This window comes from Echinococcus granulosus, assembly GCF_000524195.1.
Source record: "Echinococcus granulosus chromosome Unknown EG_S00136, whole genome shotgun sequence".
Lineage (NCBI taxonomy): Eukaryota > Metazoa > Platyhelminthes > Cestoda > Cyclophyllidea > Taeniidae > Echinococcus > Echinococcus granulosus.
The window spans coordinates 88,549-111,835 of NW_020170516.1; the positions used below are offsets into that span (position 1 = coordinate 88,549).

Sequence of the window (23,287 nt, forward strand, 5' to 3'; positions counted from 1 at the left end):
AAGACAAAGGCTTCTGCAGGATGGTCATTTCCAGTCTATTACTATTCAGCTTACAAACCGCTGGCATGAGCCTTGTCTAAGCCACCTAGTCTAGTCTAACAAACAAAATTCATAAATCGTCATCAAAGGCAACTCGAGCACCAAATTGGCGGCAGTGTGGGCAAACCCACAGCAAAACAGTTGACCCATACTCATCAGTTGTCCGCTTCCCTAAAGTATAGCAGAAAGACATCCGTAATTAATCATTTGAAGATGGTTATTGGAAGTGTGTCGACCCTTTGCGTCCACTTCAACATTAAATATGGCGCCTATAAGCAGGAACTGAGCGAAGCGAGATTTAATCAAGTTAAATTTAATCATCTTTCCACTTTTAATTTTGACGCAACGCATTTAAATAAAAAAGGTCTGTTTGATTTTTTTACACCTTTTGACGTTGCATTAGACCATGAGCAGCTCAGGTGGACTATTAGGCTGTATAGGAAATGGAGGGAAGCAGTAGATCTACAAAGCCAGTTGATGTGGTTCTACCTTTGATTAAAACTTCCTGTAAAAAGCCTTCCCTCAGCCAATTACACTTATTGTTGAGGCGAAAATTTCCTCATGCTAGAGAAAACTCCTCACGCAGTCCCCACTTTTGTCCTGCAGACGATCACAATATACCTGACAAATACCATAGTAAAGAGCACCTACTAAACGGAATTTCATTTAATCTTTTTGTAGCCTGCAAATCAGCCTCTATACCTGTGTATAGAGCCTTGCTACTGGTCCTCCAGCCCTTAAAAACGATCACAAAAGAAGTTAATACTATAGCGGTATGTATTTTAGGTCCTCAGAGGTGGTACAGATGCCACAAAACAATGGTCAATGTTAGACAACGGTGCCATGGCAGCCAAGAGGGCGAGATATAAGCAGTAAAATGGACTAAAGCCTTGAAACCTTATAACAATCGTATAAAGCTCGACCACTGCCAACTGCTTAACGCGTAATACGACACGACCCTAATATCTGGGCCAAAAAACACATTGGCAGGAGTGATTCACGAAGGACAGTAGACAGTTAAGAGATTTTCAGAACCTAACATTATGCCTCATAAGAAGCTGAAAACAACTCAAAGAAATATGTCTAAATGATTAAAAGAAGGGCGAAAATGCACGCAAGTCCCGTCGTTAGTCGAAGAGACTTTGCTCTGAATCGAAGGTTCATTCAAAGGGGAAATCAAATGCAAAATACCCTTGATAGCAGCAACTTCATTTTGTTTAGAACTATTCCCCAAATAATGCTTCAATTCTACTGTTATAGTATTGAAATCCAAAGTTCTATCTTTTAAACATGGATCAAATACATTGGTTTCGATTTCGCCTGCAACTAGTTTTAATGTACTTCGGTGGTCAGTACAACAGCCAGGAGTCACTTGATGACAACGCTAAAAATAAAGAGATAGATGTAACACACGTCCACGCCTGCATTTTAACTCACAGCTCCCTCACCAATTACGTACATCAAAAATTGCACCTTATATATCCTCTCTACAATAAAAATAGAAATATTTACAAATACGTATGTCCTGCCCATAAGAACTTGAACTCTTCCTGACTTCTAAGTTAAGAAAAATCAAGAACGGTTTTATGAAAACTTTTTTTCGCATGAACCTTCTCAAATACCACTTGTTACGGAGCACCAAAGAACCCTAGATCCAATTTCCAAAATAACCTTCAAATACACTTCAACTTAACATAAAATGCAACGCAACCGGAATTTCTGTGATGGTCAGTTCGGGAGTGCAATAAATAGACGGCGACCCGGATAGGGTGAGAGCCAGGTGAGGTGTAACCTACTGCACTACCTAAGCAAAAATTTGGTTAAATACATCAGAAATATACGCAGCACACATTCCCTGCTAATGTGCCAAAGTAAAGCACTTCATACAATCAAACGACTTTTGGCGAGCATTGATCTGTATAGACAGAGCTGTTAGTAGTATGGTGACTGACACTGTTGCTGTTGCTATTGCTATTGCTGATATTGGAAGCGTCAGTGTTGTACTGGCCTGCAGAAGGCATGCGTTGCATTAGGCAAGAGGGCGCGAGGGTCTCAACAACATCGATGGCTACGTAGTTGGACCGCGGCTCGCCGACAGTGCTGCTGCTGCCGTTGCTGACACCACGGTTCACCACTACTGCTTCAGAGAAGGAAATAGCCTCAGTGGAATGATGGACCGCCGGGCTGTCGGAATCGTCTCGGAGCTGTCCGGGTGGCCCGTGCGGCCTACCGCCGCATCATCATAGGTGGAGGGAGAGAAGGGGAGGAAGAGTGGGTACTAGCAACGTTAGAAGAGAGTTTAAGGGGTGCACTCATTTCCTCGAAATTCTTGTCTAGATTAGTCAGGCATACACATAAGCGATTACTTGTATTCGTTCACTCAATCTCTTATACTGCTAGTCATTCATTCGGCGTCCCCTACCAGCGATGTCTTGTGATTAGATGGTAAAATGGGGCGTTTTGTTTGAGGCGCTTTCGTTGCTAGTCGCCTGACCTACCTTAACGCCTAATAATAAACCTATTTTAAGACTCCTCTGACTCATAAACGCCCTCTAAGCGTTCCTCTTCAACAGACAACGCATGCTGAGACCATAACAAAGCGAAAAATTAGGGCAAGAGAAAACGATAATAAATTCTCAGCAGAAAAATTAAATGATAGTGGTAAGTTTACTTATCTATGTGGTCAGCGACAAGATTTTAAACTTCGAAAAGAAAAAAATCCTTAAAACAAATCTCATCTCAGCTGTCATTACCGATTAAAACTGCAAGATCTGGCGCTTTCCCACGTTTTAGAGCTGAACACATGCTTTCCTCTCGTTTGGCGACACATTAGTTCACTTTCCCTTAATTAGACACCCGCTAATTCACATAACCGAACTCTCAGTACATGTTCATCCGCAGTGATGCTATTTGACTCCTTTTACACATCATACTACTACTAGTCCGTAAGGTCCTTCGAGCACTTGTAATTAAACCACTTTAAAGCTCCTGTGCCCTACCTTTTCCACAAAGGCGATTTGGGACCTATGCTACAGCATTTGCGACTTTTCTAGCCCCTTAACGGAGGTCTACAGTGAAATCGGAAGGTAATGTGAAGAACACGAATCCTGGAAATACAATGGAGAAGACAGAGCGAAGTCGGCTCTTGATGACAACTTATTCCACCGCAACCAATCAAAGCAGGATTTTGGATATGAAACAAGAACGTGAAAAAAGAAATTGTCGAAATGATTATCAGTGAATCCGGTATCACCACATGATGTTAGGAGCAGAAACTCAAATAAACCATTGAAGAGATATTTGATAGGGTGAACTCACTTACTAAATCATTGAGTCGTTCATTCACTCATTAATTCACTGGAAGAAAATAAACATGACTCGGGTCATAAATGGCATTTCATCAAGCATAGGGTTGTGAATAAAACCACAGACTCCCAAGCAAAGGTCAACCACTCACCCCTGTGTCTGCAGACTAGCCAACTTGGAGGCGTCAGACACGTCGGTGGGGGGTGAGATCAGCCCGGTATGGGATGTGGTCCGAGGCAGGCTGCCGAGGGGCTGTGTAGGAAGACGAGGAGACTGCTGAGATCTGTCGTAGATTGCCTGACGAGTTAGCAGTAGGGGATTTCGCCTTCGAGAAAAGAAGAAAGAACTGTAGATACACAACGGCCTCATGAAGGTGCGCAAGTACCAGATTTGGATCATCCGGTAGACTTTATGCGGAGCTGTATTGATTGAACAATTGGTAGCGGATCGTCGTAGATGACAAGTAGTGGTAGTAAAGCTAGATCGGCTTAGAAGTTCGACTTCTCCATGTCTGAACAGAACGCGAATTTGGCAAATGAAAAAAAGGCAAAGGGGATTGCCCTAATAATAAACAAATTTTTTACAAACAGTTTACATATGATAAGTGTGCCCTTAATCATACTTATTTGCCGTAATGAGAAGTGGGAACTCATTCTAAGGTACTTTCAATGCATTTGGTAAGAGCTGATTTTGCTAAAAGCACCGATGGCAATGGTTAAAACTAGATGGGACTGTGCGGCATTACAATGTTCATTTCTGGTATGCGCCGACGCGTGAAAGACGACTACCAGCCGACCCTTCCACCGTCGACCTGGAGCTGTGATCAGCCATCCATGTTTCTTGTCGTATAGCCCTTTCAGATTTACAAGATTAAAGCAGTTTGCATTATCATGCTCCAAAATGAACCCCAGGATAACTCAGGCACTTTGTAACTTTTGGAATGGAGGCAAATGACAAGAACTGGTCATTAAGTCAGTCCTTATGTAAATTCCCCATGCGTAAGTTGTAAAAATACAACATCATGGAAAAAAAACGTTAGGATTGATGTAGCAGAGAGGCACTCAACTTTCAAACTAAGGGCTTTACAGTTGGAAGAAAAAATTGAGATGTGAAAGAGACCTCAGTCTCAAACGATCACTAAATAAAAATTAATACTTTACATTTTAAGTTTTGAAAGCCATAAAGGAATATTTTACCAAACTGTTGTTTTAAGGGGGAGTATGATTATGAAAATTGGTATTACGTATGAGATAGCACTAATCTTACTCACCAGTTAACAACCAGGCACGGCTTACACCATCCAGATAAGGATTTATTTTAGTTCTAGGATTGATTTAAAGGGTGGAGGAAGGCAGGAAGAGCTGAGTCGAACCCACCTGACGGAAGGCTGACCACTGCTGAAGGTGCGAATGCGACCGCGGCCGCAACCGTTACCACTGGAGCGTTGACGCGAGAGGGGCACGTAAGGAGTGTAGCTGAGGTAGTTGGCCGAGGGGGACACCGACTCAATCGCCGACGAAGAAGCAGCGATGGTGGAATCCGTAGCAGAGGAAGTGCACTCGGAGACGGAGGCTATTGCCGTTGCCATCGTCGCCAAGCGATGCACAGAAGAGCCGTCACTAAGCGATGATGGTGAAACTGGCCCTAGGTTGACGTAACTAAAGGGAAAGGTAAAATCCAATTTTAGCTTCGGATAAATATGCTTCCAATTTCCTACTTATAGACTCATACATTTGATAGATTCACAAAAATCAACTCAGGCCCTATGAACTGGAGTAAAAAGAAGCTGTCAAAACGGTTAGTGGACATTTGGCGGAAGAGCTCAACCTTGTGACGAGAACTTAAGAACTGCTTCGTACAGGAGGAAAAGTACGCTGGCATGATTTAGTACCATTATTCAAGTTACTCGCATCATTCGAACTAAAACACACGTCTGCCACACTCCAGCACTGCAAATTTTTAAACTGTGTGATACCTCTACCAGCTTACTATCGTGCTGATGGAGGAGCAGAAGGAAGAGGGAAAGAAGCGGGCGCTGGTGAACTGCGACTCGGAGTCGCCGACGCTGCGTCTGCAAAGTTCAACGAAGTCTGTTCGTGCCCTCCTGGGGAAGTAAAAGAAGAACCGTTGTAAATGGTGAGAAAACTGCGTCCTAGCCCCGATTTCATTCCAGTCCAGCTCAGCCCACTTAGCCGCAGACAGACAAATCAACATGAGTGGCACGTTCAGCATTTCCCACTGGTTGGAAAATCAAGGCACCGTGGACACTAATCACACACCACCACGTTCCTTAATAATGTGTACTGTTTTGGTGACCTCTTTATTCTCACGCCCCTCTGTGGGAGACGGAGGACCCCAAAAAGTGATCTCTAGGTCTTTAAACATCGATTATGTCTCCCAGACCGAGCAATCTATGAATATGCGGTGCATTATAGTTTTTAGGATCATGTTTGCGTGCAGCTCAATGATGCGGTATTAAAACCTCATGAAATCCCCTAAATTCACATTCACCTCCAACAAATTGTTACGGGGCTTTTAAGGAAAATGTTTGTCTAAATGTAGAAGCGATGAGTCAAGGATGACCAGATGAAAAAAGGAAATCGAGTGTCGATTTGCTGTAAACTCGGAAACGGTAATCTTTTAACGGAGCTGTTTGAGAGGATGCACTGATTAGTCTAAAAGTATTTGATCAAAGCTATTTTGCCACTTAATATTATGAAATGGCTTGAGATTTCTAATTGATAAGCTGACAAAAAAGCATTAAAAGAGATTCTCAGACATGAATGAACTCCAAGTTAATGATCGGTAGACTCCCTTCCATGTTGATACAATCTCACTTTTTGAGGAAGAGCAGCCACCAAGTGAGATGAGGTTACAATAGAGAAGAGTCAAAAGTATAGTGACAGTTTGAATATTTATACGGGCAGGTGTTTGCGTAGAAGGAACCAGTAAATATTCCAAATCGAGTCACAACTGGTTATTTCATTGTTTTTTTTTTAAAATTGGCCATTAAAATTGCCAACTACCATGTCCGCCATCGCCACAACAGGAGAAATCTAATTTAGCACGTTCACTACTGGGCCTCCGGGTAAAACCAACCACCATAACCTTGATATGGGCACAGATAAGAAAGCCTGGGCGTCATATTTATGTGATACTGGGATGAAATTCGCATACCGTTTTATTAAAAATGACTCTCGATGTCAGCTTAGAAGTCCAGAAGTTCGGGAGTCAAGACGGTCTCCATTATCTATCAGTACTATTACTTAGAAATTGCATAAGTCCGACAATCACTGTGAGACTGATTGGAAGAGAAATGTTAAGGGCGTACGAAAACGTCACAATCAACATTTGCAGAAAGAATTATTAAATGAAGTGCAGCTGATCTTGACGACAATGCGCGATCAGTTGAAGAACTTGAGCAGCACACCCCCGTCATAACATCAGCACTCAATCAGTCCTCCTCCATGTACCGTTTTAGTCTACGTCAAAGGTAGTTTCACAGAATAGATATAAAACGTTGGCTTAATCTACATAGCTCAGTCTAATTATTAAAACTCCTGGCTGTGGTTTTTAAAGGGATAGTCAAGTAATGAGGATCGAATAAACTCCACTACTGGCGTTTATTTTGAGGGACAAATATGGGGCACCACCCAAATCATTATTGAGCACTTTACCAATCAATCAGTCGAAATAGACAGCATTCCTTATCAAGTCTCTAGTAACATTAATTAGCGACAGAGTTCATACACCAGCCAAGTATGCACCAGGGGAATGTTTTTAATTCGTTGAACTATCAAGCATCCCGGTTACCCTACACGTGGATTAAATCAAAGGACTTGTGCTCTAGTGCAAAATTTACCAGCATATTTGATATTTCCCCACCTTTGGTTAATATAGACAGACTGAAGAAGGGCCCATCTCCACAAAGACCACATTCCTTTAAATGTCATTGTCGCAACATTTAATCTAAAACATTCACTTCTTGCATTTAAACATGGTCAAGAACGCTATTTCAATAGGGATGAAAGTTGGGAGATTCCAAGTAACTCCACCACCATAATTTGGCTTGCAAAATCGTCGAAAACCCATTTGAAATCACACAATTCCACGTACCGCTGCAGAGCAATTGATACCCACCAAAGAAGAAACTTGAGAGATCGTTGTATTAGGCAATTTTCAAAAGCGGATAAAAATCCAAACTAAATCATTTTGGATGTCGAGATGGATTATTTTATCAAGTCTTAGGCCAAGTTTCCATGTTTAATGGAGGACAAGAAAATTAACGCACCAGAAGTAGCCAAATTATCGATGTCATCGTCATCGTCCCGCCCGGAGAATGAGCTGGAACAGGAGAAAGGCCCAGCAGAGGGGAGTGAGGAGAGGGGGACAGTGGTAGCAGCCTTAAGAGCAGCCACTTGAATCTCCTCACGAGATAAGTAGAGACGACCAGTGCGCGGTTTCTCACCCGTTGCTGCGGCGTCCCACGGAACGCTACACGTCACACCTACCAGCAATGGCTGGCGCACTTCGTGCTGCCACTGCTGCCCTCGACCACCACCGCTGTCACAGTGGCGGCACTCCGAAGAGGCGCGAGCACAGGGCGCTATCATCCGAACACCTAAGGGGTTGAAGAAAAAATTAAGTGTATAATTTAAATAACAAACAAATACGGAAAACAATTCTGTGGGCAAGTGGTGACCGCCATTTGGGCATTACGTGCTGCAATATACGAATCGTTGAGGTGAGCGGTTAAATGAGAGCTGGTTAGCCAAAGTAGCGGAGAAAAAGAAGTAAGAGTGCCGTCGTGTTACAGCTGAGGTCACTACTGAACACCTTGTTAGGACGGACACTGTCACCGCCTCGAAGGTGATATAACTTCAAAAATTAAAACAACACTGCAGACAGGTTTCATTCCCGAAGATCTAGATGACAAAGTGGGTAGCGCATAGGAGAGATGGGCTGAGTTAATAGAACTGGAATGCTTTCCTGTGTTGACAGAAACCCATCCACCGTGGAGACCGGCTTCGAAAAATTGCATTGGTATTAAAAGTAAAGAGCATTGGCGGCTGTTGTTAATCTACGTTTCTCTCGTAACTGAACAGATAAATCAGAAAACGCTGTAGAAAGCCTCTGCTGCCGACATACAAATTGTGTCAATACTTAATCGTCGCCCACGGGTTCCGTTCAATGGCTTTGTGCGTGAATAAATGCACTTTATTAAGGCAATTTCGCGACCAGAGGTCGTAAATTTTCGGCAGAGCTGTTCTTCATCCATCGAAAACGCATTAAGACCGGTGTGTTATTGCTTAAATTTGGGAACTGACACTCATTTGATATGAAAGGCGTATTCTGCGGTAGAGTAATTGAGAGGAGGAAGTATTTACAGCCCTCCCTTTAAAAGGCAAAAACGTCACTAGTGACGCGGTGAAAAGCATAGTAGCTACAATCAACCACAGAATGATTCAATAATGTTTAGGAGAGATACTAAGATTGCCAAAGTGGGTAAAGTTGGAAATTTGTCACCAAACAACTGTTGCGTGATGCCTGAAACTGTAAAAACCTTGGAATCCCGTTAGACGGTACAAATTGCCCTTCGAGGTAAACAAAGGGATGAGCTGAAGGCGGTTTAATGATTATGCGCGCTTGAAGATCAACGTCATCGAACTTCTTCACTTATCAGCAGTTGGCAATAGCAAAACCGGGCGTCATAAGCTACTAAGGCCTCCGAATGAATGCAGTTTTGACATAATTTTTGCTGGATGCCTTTACAAGAGATTAATGGAACAAAGTCTCGGCTACAACCCTGAAGGAGCCGAGAAGTTTTCATAGAGCATTTAACTAAAAAACCAATCAATGAGACACCCTAGGTCTGTAAATTTCCTGAAGTAGTAACATTTAGATATGGCAGACTTTAACGGGTGAATTGAGTTGAAACTACAGTAATTCTCCTTTTATCAAAAAGGTTTGGCTGAAAGAAAAATAGCGTATCTAAACCGCTGGAAAGATGTTCTTGAAATTTAAAACCAGTCTAAAAGTATAACGGGGACAAAGTGAACAGATTTTGATGCCTTTTGATAGACTGGGAGGTTTTCAGCACATCAAGTAGACATGTAAGATCAAATCCCACCCACACACAGAACAAGTGTGAGGAGAAATAACTGTGCATATAAATAGGAAAAAAGGTTGGCAACAGCCAATCAGAATTATCAAAAATAATCAATCAATTCACTTGCAAAACCTACAGCAGTAACAAATGACAAGCATGAAACAGGAAGAGAGAATAAATTTATGAAAAAGGGGACTAACAATACCAGCTAATCAAACCACCCTTATTCTCGCCAATGCCATAGGAGAACAGTCGAAAAATAAGATTTTATCTGATCGCGACAAATGACCAAAAGGAAGTAAGGCAGATGACAAATGACCTTACAGGTATCGAGTCTCGAGCTTAGTTCTGGTTAAGGGGACTCGGGATTTCATTTCATGCAACCCAGCTTTCCGGCATCTTCGAAGTACACCAAATTAAACTTCTAGTCTTAATAATAGCAAAGAAAATATGAAAGTGAGGTAGAGAAAAACTGACCTTGGGAAGAAGATGAGGCGGAGAGCAGACCGGGGGAGGTGGACCAGCTGTTAGCCAGTCGCGAGCGCATAAATCGATGCGGCGCCACTGGTGCTGAGTTTGGGAAAGACAGTGGGAGCGGTGGAGGTGATGGCGAGGTGGCGCCGCTTCTATTGCTGCTGACGCTGGTAGTGGTGATGGCAGCATTGTGCTCCTCGCCCCCTGCCTCCACATCCACTTCCAGTTTTGCCTCACTCTCCGCGGAGCAAGGAAGATAGTCCAGTGGTAAAGGAGATAGAGCAACCATAATGGGGACTTGTTGGTCGGTTCTAAAAAGTACAGGAGGGTGATCAACCACATTCTGGAATGGACCAATAAAGATAGTGGGCCAGCCTCCCGCTACTCCATGCAGCAATCATGGCCACAGCAGTTAGTCAAAACTCGTGGTAACCAATTACGTAAGAATATTTTGTAAGAAATGAAGTAGTTAGGGGTGAGGAAGCAAAAGTGGAAGATTTCTAGTGAAATGAATAAGCCATCTAGCCAAATATGAGTTAATGGAATTAATTTTCACATTTGAGATTGTAAATGCACACTCAACTGTTAGTGATGATTGGCGGCTTTGTCTGAAAGCTTGGATGTTATTTCCATAAAAAATAGAGCAGAAGAAGTAGATGTAAAGTCCTTCGAATCTCAAATGCTCCTTTGTCTGGTGCCAGGAGTCGAGGAAGCAGACAAATAAAACTTCGTTAAGTAAGATAGTGAGATAAATGGGTATGGCAGTGTGGGTAATAGCTAATAAAATTCCAATGCTAAAGATCCTAGTGCGGCCATTCACGTTAAGTAGGATATCTTGAAATCTTTTTAAATAGAAAAGCCTTTTTATGTCAAATTGAGGACGTGTGGCTAGAAGCATGGTTGATACCGGCTCTACACTTTCAAGAGTGAAAAGTCAGGGGAAATCATTTTCAATCTAAGTGACCAAATTTACACAATAAAGTGTTTTGTTTCGCTTTTGATAAAGAATAAATCACTAGGATGAAAAAGTAAACACTTTCTGGAAGGTGCATAGTTGTCCAATAGAGAGGTTGACTTGGAGTTAATCACTAGCACAACGACAGTGGAAGGTAAATAATTTTTTCTTAAAGTTTAAGAGACTAGACTAAAAAGTAGCGTGGCAAATGAAGTTGAGAATCAATTGCTGTGCAGTGTTTTGTCTCACTGAGATGTAAAATCATGACGGAACAAAAACGCACGAAAAAATTAAGATTTTGTCGTTAGAAAAGAAGCGTTAAATGGGATATCTTCGTGTAACTCGAATCCCTCATTCACCCTGGAATTCAAGTAGCCGTTTTGAATGTTAGATACAGCCTGTCCGGTTGACAAACGAGTCAGTGGGATAGTCTGCGGCTGGGTAATTTATAGTAACACGAGATCCACAGACTATGGGCTAAAAAAAAAGTATTTCACACCGGTATGGCGTAGCTGCACAGATGCGCCGATAAAAGGCAGGAGTTGGTTCTCATCGTCCCAGGAGACAACATACAAACAGTTCAATTTTCAGCCTTAATGTTGGGAAAACACCAAAATGGGGGAAGAGGACTGGTGCGCACCAAACCGAGGCACAGTCTCACGCGCCAAAAGGGGAACGGGAGGCACGATTCTCATGCTAGTCGCCAGTGCCTGTCCACCGTGAAAAAATTGTTAGGTCGTGGCCTTAGAGTGCGTACCGAGAGAGTGCAAAGGAGATCTTCAGACGAGTGCACCTCACTTGCGTATGCAGTACAAGTTGACTTCAGTAATGAGTGAGCGGTAGAGACAAACTAAGTGAACTTTTCCTCAAAGTGCAACCACCGCATTCGCTGGATCATCTTGCATCAGCCGACCACTACCACTGCGTCTTCCAGGCATTCGACACTTATTCGATTGTCATTTCAAACACTGTTCAAGCAGCAGAAAAGGTGTCGAAAATAGGGGCAGAATTTGAGCGCGTTACGATACGTCTGGTAAACTGCTTTTGCCCTCTACTGATTAGTCACCTCATAAGCGGGCAAGAGGCAAAAGCGTTCCCCCATACAACAGGCAATGTGGGCAAAGATTCATTTTCCAACTAGACGAGCCGTTCATCAGGGCTGGTATGTTACATGCGATGTTTCAACTACAAATATGAGAAACGCGGAATCAACCCCCAACCCGATTTTTGAATATGCACGAAAAAAGTTCGGGTAGAAGAAAAGTGCCAGGAGAGCAACTAAAGGGTAGAGGAGGAAACACATGCAAACGTTAGGCAAACATTTAATTTCAAGTTACAACCACAACATTACGAATCATTTTTTAGTAGTTTAAAGGTACGGGAAATTATCAAATAAGGTTGTTTTTTTAAAGGTGAATCAAGTCTGAAATCAAAATACGATATGAATGCCGCCTTCAAAATATCCGAAATGAAGGACACATCAACTGAGAGTGATGGCCTTCCAACACATCTGATGAAACTTCTGTGGCGTGCTGGAAATCAACATTCAATGGGGTTGTTCAGCAAGAAAAATGAAGGGTCTCAATGCAAGGCAAGTATCCCATTAGCAGCAACGCACAGCACTTCAGCGATTGTACAAAAACGACCAAAGTAAATAGCGGCTAAAATGTGTTCATCGGTAGCTCATTCCTAGCGTAGATTTATATCCATGATGATCCTAGGGGTCAAAGTTGATTACAGGAGTTACGAAACTTCTGATTAAGCGAGGCAAATAGCTTTTGTCACCAAAATGTCTTGTATTCCTTTAAAATCCTGTCTCGGTTACAGCATCAAAGTCACAGAGACAGTTCCGTGATCCCGCACGGAAATTCAATCCTAGAGTAGAGTCCAGACTCGGATACATTTACAGTGAAATTCTTTTAAAATCTTAGATTTTTAATGACCCACAAAATTATGAAAACCAACAATCTTCAGGGAGCAAAAAAAGTCTACTTGTAATGCTACAGGAGGGTTTGATGTTGATACAAGGCAAATCTTGACTAGGCCACTAGTTGAACGCCAACAGACGACCTCTGTTGTCTTGCGAATTAAACGCAGAGGTGAATGCGTAATTCGAAAGCCAGGTAAAAACAGAACCCGAAGGAATGCTGGGAAAATAAGGTTTTGCCGCTTTACATAGCGAAGTCGCAAGAACCAGCTAACATACAACAAACTTTATTGAAGCCTGGGTGGAAATTGGAAATTTGCAGCTTTGCAGCACTAACAGGAGATGGCTCAAATCATTTTTAAAGGCCCAAACAGAGCAGGAAAGAAACCCCACTCTCGCACTTATCGGCTTCAGACATGTTAAAGTCTACCAACATTTACTCAACAACAAAATGCTTGTTCATGACTCATTTCTAAGTCACTCAAAGAACCTGCAAAACAAACCAGAGCATCAAATACATCACTAAGTGAAAAAACCAGGTGTAAAATTCACGATTGACGACTATGGATCACCTCTTAATAAACAAATCTTGTTTACTCCTTCAAATATTCTTGAATGCTATTATTTTTTTCCTGCAACACATTTTCAGCCTGAGAAACAGTTTAGCTGAACGAAATAAGTGCATCAATCAGGATGCAACACGCAGCCAGTCGAATGTATCATGGTGTCTGCCCAATTCAGAAATCAAATTCGCCCCGATCTTCCAAATTAAATGCTCCATCTTGAGTTGAGGCTGCCATTAAATCCAACTATAACCACTCAAAACTTAAGCTCTTCGTTTTTTGGCAAAGCAAACAATTGATGGAAGGAATAGAATTTTTTTGCTGTTGTAAAATCATAGCCTGATAGTTTCTACAACTATCTGCCGTTTTAACGACTACTTCATAATCATGGAGTTCGATCAGGCAAATAATCAAATCCATCATTTGTGAATACATTGACAGATAAATTGCTACATAAATTCTCGATAGATGGACCCACTTAAATATGATGCACGACGATCAAAAAAAGCATGATCTGGTCTCATAATTCTTCAAATTTTTACTTTTGACTCGGTAATTACGTTGATCCCGTAACGAGAGGTTAATATGCGCACTACCAACCCACGGGTATATGAAGCTTCCACTTCTTAGCCGAACGTCATTAATGTATAGCGTTTTCTCTATCAGTTCAAACAATACCTGATCACGGACAATCGTACAGCGGAAGATATTCTTGATCCGAGGGTAAAGTTGCTTACCAATTCTAATACTGCTATAAAACTAGGGATTATTAGATGCTTTTCAGGAAGATAAACACTTGAGTTGCGCTGATCGGTTTCTTCTGAGATCCTGAGGGAGGGTACCTGCAGCAAACCAAACCCCATTGGATCAGTAGATAAATTTTTCCCCTACGGACAATTATAAAGTGCGGTTAAAAGTCCTCCCTTTCAAAAACGTGGATAGGCTTTCAGTAGAGACCCTAGTAAAACGCAATTCCTACAGAGTTCGGAGGCTAGCACAATTTCCTGACTTAGTTTTCAACTTAAATAGTCAAGGAATTGAATCTCCTTCGTAAAAACCTCCACTGTTGTAGTATGCTTTTTCGGCCATACCTGCAGCCTCGCAGCCCTTCTTCTTACGTCGAGATTAAATAACCCTACACCCCAGCATGGCAGCGTAGCTACGGGGACGGCTCAAAATGTCTACAAGACAATGATTTCTACGCTTACAGCTTTCAATTCCCCTTTATCAACCACAACGAAACAGCATCTAGGCGCACCTACGCCTAATTTGCTACTTAAAAGCCAACTGATATCTATGGTGAAATCATAGTCTGGTAAATACCAGCGTCCTTGTGATAAGTACGCGAGCCGATGGATAGATGAATTTTCTCCCCCTGTGAATAAGTGGCGGTAGCAATTTGAACATACTCTTATAAGCGTGGGTAAATCTCAAGCAGAGACGACTGAAAAGGCAAGGCATATCACCTGAATTGAAGCCGTTGTTAGACGAAACCACCCACATTTACGGTTCATCCTTGCCACTGCAATAAAATAATCACTAAACACAATTAAAATTTTGTCTTTTAATTTTTTCATGCTCTGGCTGCAAGTTGCCAATCTCCCGAAGTAAGGATGCGTTTGTAGTTAATGAGCAAACTGAGAGGCAAATATTTTTTATTTGCAGAAAATTAGACAATGATATAGCCCTAGAAGAATGGGGTCAACCATCCAATGAAGACTGCCTAAACTTTAGATCTTCTAAAGTGCAACAACCACTGAACTCTAAAATCGACCCAACAGTTTACACCGTTTTTTAAGACGTTCGCCAAATTTGTGCTCTCGTTTATCTAGCTATAAATGCACAACTAGTGAATTCAGATGACCTAAACTCCAAGTCAAAGATTGAATCGTCTGGCTCTTTTGAATGCTTAGAATTAAACTACAAAATATCCACCCACAGACACAAGTAAACGTTCAGCGGGCCGTAACGGCAATGGTGGAAAAGTGTAGAAGTTGTTTCATACGTGGATAAATAAAATTCATTGACAAAACAACCGCTGGCACGAATCCCTAAATTTTAAGTGAAAATACACGTAGATTATGGCATACGCTCATTTGACCTTTAGACCCATCCAAAAACGCTTCAAAATGCTTACCTACCAGCTGGCGAACATTGGCTAGGCTCAGAGAACTTGTTCATCGACCTTCCCCTTTCTACCCCACCCTCTTCAGCTCTCCCACAAGCCCCCACTACATTGTTTATGCTGGTGGCGTATGCGTGTATGCGGTTTCCAAAGTAGGTGCTGCGGTGCTTCAGAGCCATCGCGTTATCGTAACACATTCACCGTTTTACCACCCTGTCCACAAGGGAAATATGCGGGGGAAGGGTACATATGAAAGATCACCCACCCAAGTGACCGATGCGTTCACCTACCCGTCACTACCGCTGGTGTGCACGCGGCAGCTGAGGCGTTCCGTCAACATGTGATGATGACGATGCTGATTGCGGGTATCGTGACCCGTAGATACCTGAAAAGTCAACAAAATGCGGTGGAAAGTGAGTATGAGGAAGGGAATGGCTTACGTTAGAATAGCTGTGGCGGAGCACGTAGCTATCTTGCTGTCGGACGGTGCGAAGTTGTCCGGTTGACAAGACTGGCTGGTCGGTGGGGTGACTCAAGAAGCGCATGCGAGTTCGGTATGAGCCCCTGGCGAGAGAGTGGTTAGGACATTAACGTTGTCTGCGAGCTGAACATTGGTCAGTCTGGCGACAAGAGGGGGAAGGGCGCTAAATAGGCGTCTTGGGTTAACAGTCAATTCACCGAATCAGGTGAACATTCCAAACACCACCAACCAGACACTGCGACAAAGCATTTGCAGACAAAGACGGCGACTGGCTCAAAACTTGTCACGGACAAGGATGAAGCTTCCTTCTTGTAGTCAAAACGAACAGCGATAATCGACGGTAAAAGCTCTTCAGTGGGATCTCCATAGACGCAGATATGATGCAAGCTGCAAAACTGAAGACTCCTTTTTTGACTCATGGTAATACCTCTCTAGAGGGTGATCGTAGAGACTAAGCAGGTAAAGACCCAAAGCACGCGTCCAATGCGATCTTTAGCAGTTGGTAATGTGTAGTATTAAAAATGCTGGAGAATGTGAATGTACCCCTATCAATGGGAGAACAATGATGCTTGGCATATCGTAAGCGGAAACAGTTAAACCGGAAAATATTGAACTGATCCGTTGGCATGGTCTCTGAACTGAAGGGTCATTTTTAGCTGAGGTCCTGAGGTATGCAAATGAACAGCTGGATAATTAGTCGTTTGTATAATTAGGATTAGAGTAGTTTTGAGGACTGGTAGACGCAAAAAACACCGGTGGAATAATCGCAGAGAAGTAGGGGTTTTAGCTTTTAGAACTTACAGACGTTTTGGGAAGTGAGTTTTAAGTAATCCGTTTCAGCGCCGTTTAGACGAATCATTACTGCTGACTCAGTTGACAAAGACGACGAACAACGAAATCAAATGCACATTTTGAAAGACATTTTCACTATTACACAGTCCATTATCTGGAATGATTCTAGATAGGATAACCAAAGGCAGCGATGTTTGCTTATGAAGAAGGATTTAATTGTGTGAATTTGAAGAGTTCCGACCGAAGATGTATTGTGTGGAATTTCGTTGCCACTTCATCGTAACTTAGGATATTTTATGACAGACCAATGACTTTCTTATCAAATCAATGGAAGCTATGGTTGTTTTTGTCACGTCATCCGCATCGTACGAGTTATTTTTGGTACTCTTAGGCCTTAGCACACCCTCCGTGTTTAACTTAGAAGCCTGATGAAGTAAAGAGTCGTGAGATCAGCTCCAATTCAGTGATTACAACCAGCCTAATCAACTATGACTGCAACTTTGATTCAACTAAGCAAGACGACAAACGGGAGAAATCGTTCTGTGCGCCAAATGCAAGGTTTTTTCTCGTTTACGTATCTTATGGAAATTGGCCTTCAAGCTATGACTATTAAAGTGGTGAATTAGAAACAATACAGATCCGAGATCAAAAATGGAAGAAAAACTTCGGTGATACATTTCCTTCACGAGTTCCTGCTGATTCCTGTGATGTGACACTGAACACGGGATTACAATGCGTGGTTCACTTTGAGGAAAGAGAAGACAGCTAAACGATCGAAATTAACATCTGAGGCAAAATAACTACATTTTGAGCCGGAATTCCGAATATATAACTTCGTGATATACACCGGGAAAGCGAATACACACTCGCCCCGATTATGCACACACAAAAATGGGCAGCAGAAGTGCATCTGCGAAGAGATGAAGGTGTAAAAACGAGGCAACTTATTCTGTTTCAATTAAAATACCCTTTACTGAGGCTCAGCACAATTAAATCGGCTTGAAATAATAACCTATGGTACGCAAGCATATTTGATTTTAGAGTCCAAAGAGTTCAGCACTGCACTCCGGCGATTGCGTTTCAACAAAGTTCCAAGAAATGTTCAATGATTGGAACGCAGATTTGATAGTTGTCAGTCAAGTGAAGAGAGTTCATGAAGGTAAGGAAGCATCTGGTGGAAAGTTCAGATTTAGCACAGAACATCAGAGCTCAATAGAGCTAGCGCATTACTAGCTGGAGAATCGAACTGACAAAGTTAAGTCACTACAGCTCCGGGTTAGTTCGTGCGGTCTGAATTATAGACCCGCTCATTTATAAGAATGTAGACTTTAAAGACTTGAAGAGAACAATTTTGGCTCTTATCAACCCAATAAGGTGAGGTGTTGAACGCCAGAAAAATGAAAAACGGGCCTGACGGGAGCAGAGGAATTTAAAATGCTGCAAGGCATTACGCAATCAAGCACCGGTACGACACGTGTACAAGCACACACAATCACAGAGAGCGAGGGTAGAGGGCAATGTGAATGAAACGCGTCCAGGAACCGGCACGTGTGGTCTGAATGCGAGACGAGACCGAACGCTAGACCAAGGAAGGAGAGAGAGCCCGCAAGTTGGCTAGCGAGTGAGGAGTCGCGCAGCCGCCTGCTTTTCGCAGACGCGCTGTTGGACGGATACGCGCGTTTGTGTTGCTTAAAACTGAGGGAGTGAACGCTCGCGTTGACTGAGAACGAGGTCATGTGGAGCCTCTGAATGACACCGATGGGTAGTAGCAACACCGGCCGGCCGGCCTGCCAAATATGCCTACGCAGCCTCATATCCCCTAATACATTTAGCGTAGGAGTGCCAATACCAACCAAAAAAGCTAGTCGCCTTGTCCGCCTTAATCGATATAGTCGCAGGGAGCCGAATGCACTCTAGACTGCGCTTGTTTTTACATCCTCTTTTCCTCCATACAGATCTGCTTACAACGTATCGTTGAGACCTTCAGGCTTTAATGCTCACCATGTATGTGCAAAATAAGCAGTTCGAGAAAATAAGAAAAGAGCACAGAAATGTTAAGCCAGGAAGTTCCTAAAAAAGGAATTCAGATTGATGATTAGATCGCTGACGGTGAAAAAGGGATTAATAAACAGGCGGAATCTTTAAAGGAATGGCAAGCATGTTGGCGGCATTAAAAAGATTGAGTCCCAAATGTGATAATCCTAGAATGCAGTCGACCTAATTTGTAGACGTCGTGCAGCGATCAAGACAGGACTTCCCATTCAAATGACTCAATAAGCTACCTATGCCATCGAAGGAGGCATTTTAATACGGCCTTAGCAATAAGCTAAGTACTAAAAACCGCCACATATCGTAGATGTGGCCAAAATTTTAAAAATTGTATTCCGGCGTAGTCAAGATATGATAGCGTGAAAGAGGTTGGAAAAGTAAGTTTGTGCATTTGGCATGACCATTACAGCCGATCCTGAACATCACTATCAAATCAAATATGCTGAAAAATGATTGAAACTCAAAACGCATTATTAACTCAATTTAGACAGGACCATTAAGACATAATTTCCCATCAAAAGGCGCATTTGCACGAAAACTCAAGTCTCACCTTTCACGAATGTGACGAAGGCATACGGAGGTCAGGGAATCATTTTGCTCGTATTGTGAACAACTTGGCGCCTGCTGCGAACCATCCATCCGAATCTATGGATGAACAAGTGGAGATATTAGAAAGAACCTTCCACTACAACGTCAAAAAGTCAAATCAAGGAGGACATCAACGCACTTTCAGTGCCTTCCCACGCCAATTAATTTACTTATTCTGAAGATAAGTAGAGCAACCGAGGCGAGTTCATGAGGCTCGGGGACACCCCTAATAAATCGCCTTTACTGACACCTAGGCGTGTGCGTGTGAGAATTGCAAAACAGCTTGGAAGGACACTTTGAAGATCGGACATGTGGTTACGATCCCTTACTCATCAGACCTTTACGTGCACCATACCCCTGCTGTCAAGCTGCTTGAAATGGTACAAGATGGTGATTTTATACCTCAGAGGTATCCTTTGGACTGGCGTCATAAAACTTTCGTTCACTGTTTCTAGTGAAGGGCATGGGAAGTATTGCCTGGTCTTGGCCCAGCTGGGAAGTTACGGAAGACAACCAGCGACGTTCGTAAAGGTAGGAGGCAGGTCGAGTGACACGCTGAATCCAGGTGCTCAGTTCAATCGCCTTGTCGCAAGCAAAGACGTAGCGATCTGCTGCCTCCATTAGGTAAAAAATTTTGTTTTCCGAATCTCCAGATGTGGCGGAGATGCGACCGGTACCGTAGACGCTGATCTCACCGTTGGTGAAGTTCCAGGAGGCAACAAGAGCAGGTTTGCGACCCTGAGAGATGGTGACGAAAAGGATTCGATCCACAGTGACGTGGAGAAAGCCGTTGCTGCTCCCACTGTGACGATGGTAGTGAATGACACGGGAAAGTAGACTAGAGAAGTAAGTGTAATAGGTGGATGAGGTAGTGGTGGATACTGATGTGATGGAGTGGGATTGCGCAAGTTCTGTGGATCCCAAGAGGTCAGATCCCGAAGCGCCCATAGTTTTGGAGAAAGCAGTGGGTGAGAGGACATAGGAATGCAGACGACTGGTCTTGGGAGCTGAGAAGAGACTTGCAAAGAACCTAGAGCCTATAAATAAATTAAAGGCCAATTGCTCAAAACGTTAATCAAAATCAGATTGGAGGTTTGAATTCCTAACATCAACCCAGTGAAAACATACGAGTTGTAGATTGGATCCAAGACTTATTCGTTTTAGGATAATACAGTCAAGACTAGAAAAACTACAGGTCTCCGAATTTTGTTCTCATAAAAATTGGCATAAGTTTGGCAGGGGAACCACATTCGAAATGTCGGTTAATCTCATCGTGATTGAAATTCCGCGATATTGAAGGATTGAAGGAAGAAGTGGGTGGAAAAACAGATTAAAATAGAAATTTGACCCACAAATAAGATTGTCCTGCAAAGTATCGGCCCACAGACGGAGGTCATCGAAAACCTCGAAGGTCATGCAATGCACACGATGTGTGCAGATGAGCAAAATTGAAGGGCGTGAGAAAATGTGCACACCTATGTCGAAAGAGTGCACATACTCAGGATCATTAATGCTGGTAATCTCTGACTTGCTGACAAATAATTTCAAGGTACCTACATCACTAACGCACATTTAACAAAATTGTACTTGAGAATGTAGAGGGCTTTGACAGAACACAATGCCGCTTTCTCCACTAAATAGCCCTTAAAATAAGTGATGATTAAAGTTACTTTTTTCCGAAACCGGAAAAATGGAAAGCCCTGAAGGAGGACACTGGAACCCTGTTCAGACATCCTCAGCAGCCTCTATGGTGCCAAACAGAATGGCCAACCGAAATGCGCGCAAATTTGGCATTTGATGATATATCGTGTAGAACGGAACCAACTACATAAACACATGAGTTAGGCAAGGAAGTGGAAAAGACTTATGCAGTTTTTAGAGTATTTTACCAAGTCAAAAATATGAAGCATCAAGCAATACTCCTTGAGCAAAAGAGGGGGAGTGAACTGATGGTGGATAGCATTGACAACAGCAAAGGGAAACTAATGACCATTAAAATGCAGTAAAAATGCCTGGCTTTGTTTCTTAATGTTAATTTCTGACACACTGAATGTTGTTTTCTTCACGTATTTTAGAGCGTTTAGACACTATAGGAATAAACATTATTTTGCCAAATATGATCAACCAAAATCCCAGTCTAAAACTAAGTACCGAATTCGCAACTAACATAGCCTCAGTCATAAATGCTTTGCTTAAATGATGGCCATTTGGCGTGAATCACTGCTATTAACACTTTCTTTCAGCGGATACCCTAATTTTACATTAATAAAGGTGACAACATATGGTGCATTTAAATAATAAAATTAGGAAGAGACAATTAAAGATAGAAGGCTGTTTTCGCAAAAAACAACCAAAAAAGTGAAAGTGAGCAGATTAATAAACAACCCAGTCTAGGAATCGGCAAGTTATACTTAAGCAGATTTTTGATCCATTAAACATTTCCCACGACCAGCAGGTGAAATTTATTTCATTCCATTATAGTATCAATCCTTTGAGTTGTTTCATTTTTCTATAGATTGTGGCGTCTTTTGACGCATTGTAACGCCCCAAGACTTCCCTGTAGACGGAAGAACACATTGTACCTAAGTAGAATATATGTAGCGTCCCGAGACATCCTGAAGACTACGAAAGAAGATAAAATACTCGGACAGAATGTATATTCAGCGCAGAGAAGGTGCCTGGGCTATTGGCATGGCCCGAAAGGCCAGCCCACCCAGCGAGGTACAAGAGAGGGCTAATTCAAGGCACAAAAGTGGCGCCTCACCAATACAGAGGAATAAGCTACCATCGAATTACATATATGTAGTCGGTATAAAGAAGGCATTGGGTCTGCCGTCACCTTCCAAAGTCCAGACCACCAGTGAGAGCTACATTGATGGAGACCCGGTGTGGCATGTTACAAGGACCGCGAGCTAAATAAACCATTAACATAATACACCTTTTTCTGACTTTGCATGGAATGTATTTTAATAAAGCTACTAATTAGAAATTAAATATTCTTGAATCATACTGTTTGGCGACCTATTTAGTTAATTTAACCACTGAATGAATATAATGTAGCGTCCCGAGACTCCCTGAAGACGAAAGAAGACACAATACTCGGGTAGAATATAAATATTCAGCACGGAGAAGGTGTCTGGGCTATTGGCATGGCCCAAAAGGACAGCCCACCCAGCGAGGTACAAGGAGCTAATTCAAAGTGCAAAAGTGGCGCCTCACCAGAACCGAGGGATAAACCACTATCGTATTACAGTAGACCTATGTGAGATTCAAGAAACAAATAAGTAATCATTGTAGAAGCAAGAGAAGGGTGTGAAGTCACTTTGTAAAATGTGTTTGATCAAAAATTTTTCACGCTTCTCATCTCATTGCTCATGCTCTACTTATGAAAGGCGTGTAAAGTTAAAGCCATGGGTACAATTTCATTCAAAACTTGACTTACTGCGTCGCTAATGTAAATGTACAGTAAATCAAAACAGAAGTTATTGTATGATTTGATTACCGTCACCTAGCATAGTTTCAAATTAAGTAATACACGCCTTAAAGCGTATACACTCAGTCTATTTCCTTGTTATGTGTATTTGATTGATTTCAGTTCATTATTTTGCATGTTATTTGTGATCCACTATCGAATACTCCGTAGTAATGCAAATTAAAAAACCAATCTAAATCGTTATAAAAACGTTATTGTCTGTACAAAATTATTAAAATTTAACAATTTTCTTTTAGGTTTTGCCAGAAGCTTTGAACATAGGCACTTATGTTTGTACGTATCAAATTTATTTTACCTTATACACACCGCAATTTTGAATACTAATTTTTCATAATATTGTGTGGTCTTTGCGACACTTAAATTCACCCATTTCCTACTGCTAAATC

The 23,287-nt window shown here is 42.2% G+C and overlaps 1 protein-coding gene across 1 annotated transcript; it reads right to left on the reverse strand. All coding sequences in view use genetic code 11, as the record gives it.

Moving 5' to 3' along the window:
• Nucleotides 1–1,928: 1,928 nt before the first annotated feature.
• EGR_09193 (hypothetical protein) lies at nucleotides 1,929–20,824 on the reverse strand (the record flags this gene model as incomplete). Its single annotated transcript, XM_024498442.1, has 13 exons — nucleotides 1,929–2,265; nucleotides 3,497–3,670; nucleotides 4,722–5,003; nucleotides 5,335–5,449; nucleotides 7,637–7,966; nucleotides 9,932–10,239; nucleotides 15,789–15,883; nucleotides 15,939–16,062; nucleotides 16,271–16,410; nucleotides 18,262–18,558; nucleotides 19,397–19,465; nucleotides 19,811–20,445; nucleotides 20,761–20,824. 13 exons carry the CDS (start codon nucleotides 20,822–20,824, stop codon nucleotides 1,929–1,931), a joined length of 2,970 nt encoding a protein of 989 aa, XP_024347142.1.
• Between the last annotated feature and the right edge of the window lie 2,463 nt (nucleotides 20,825–23,287).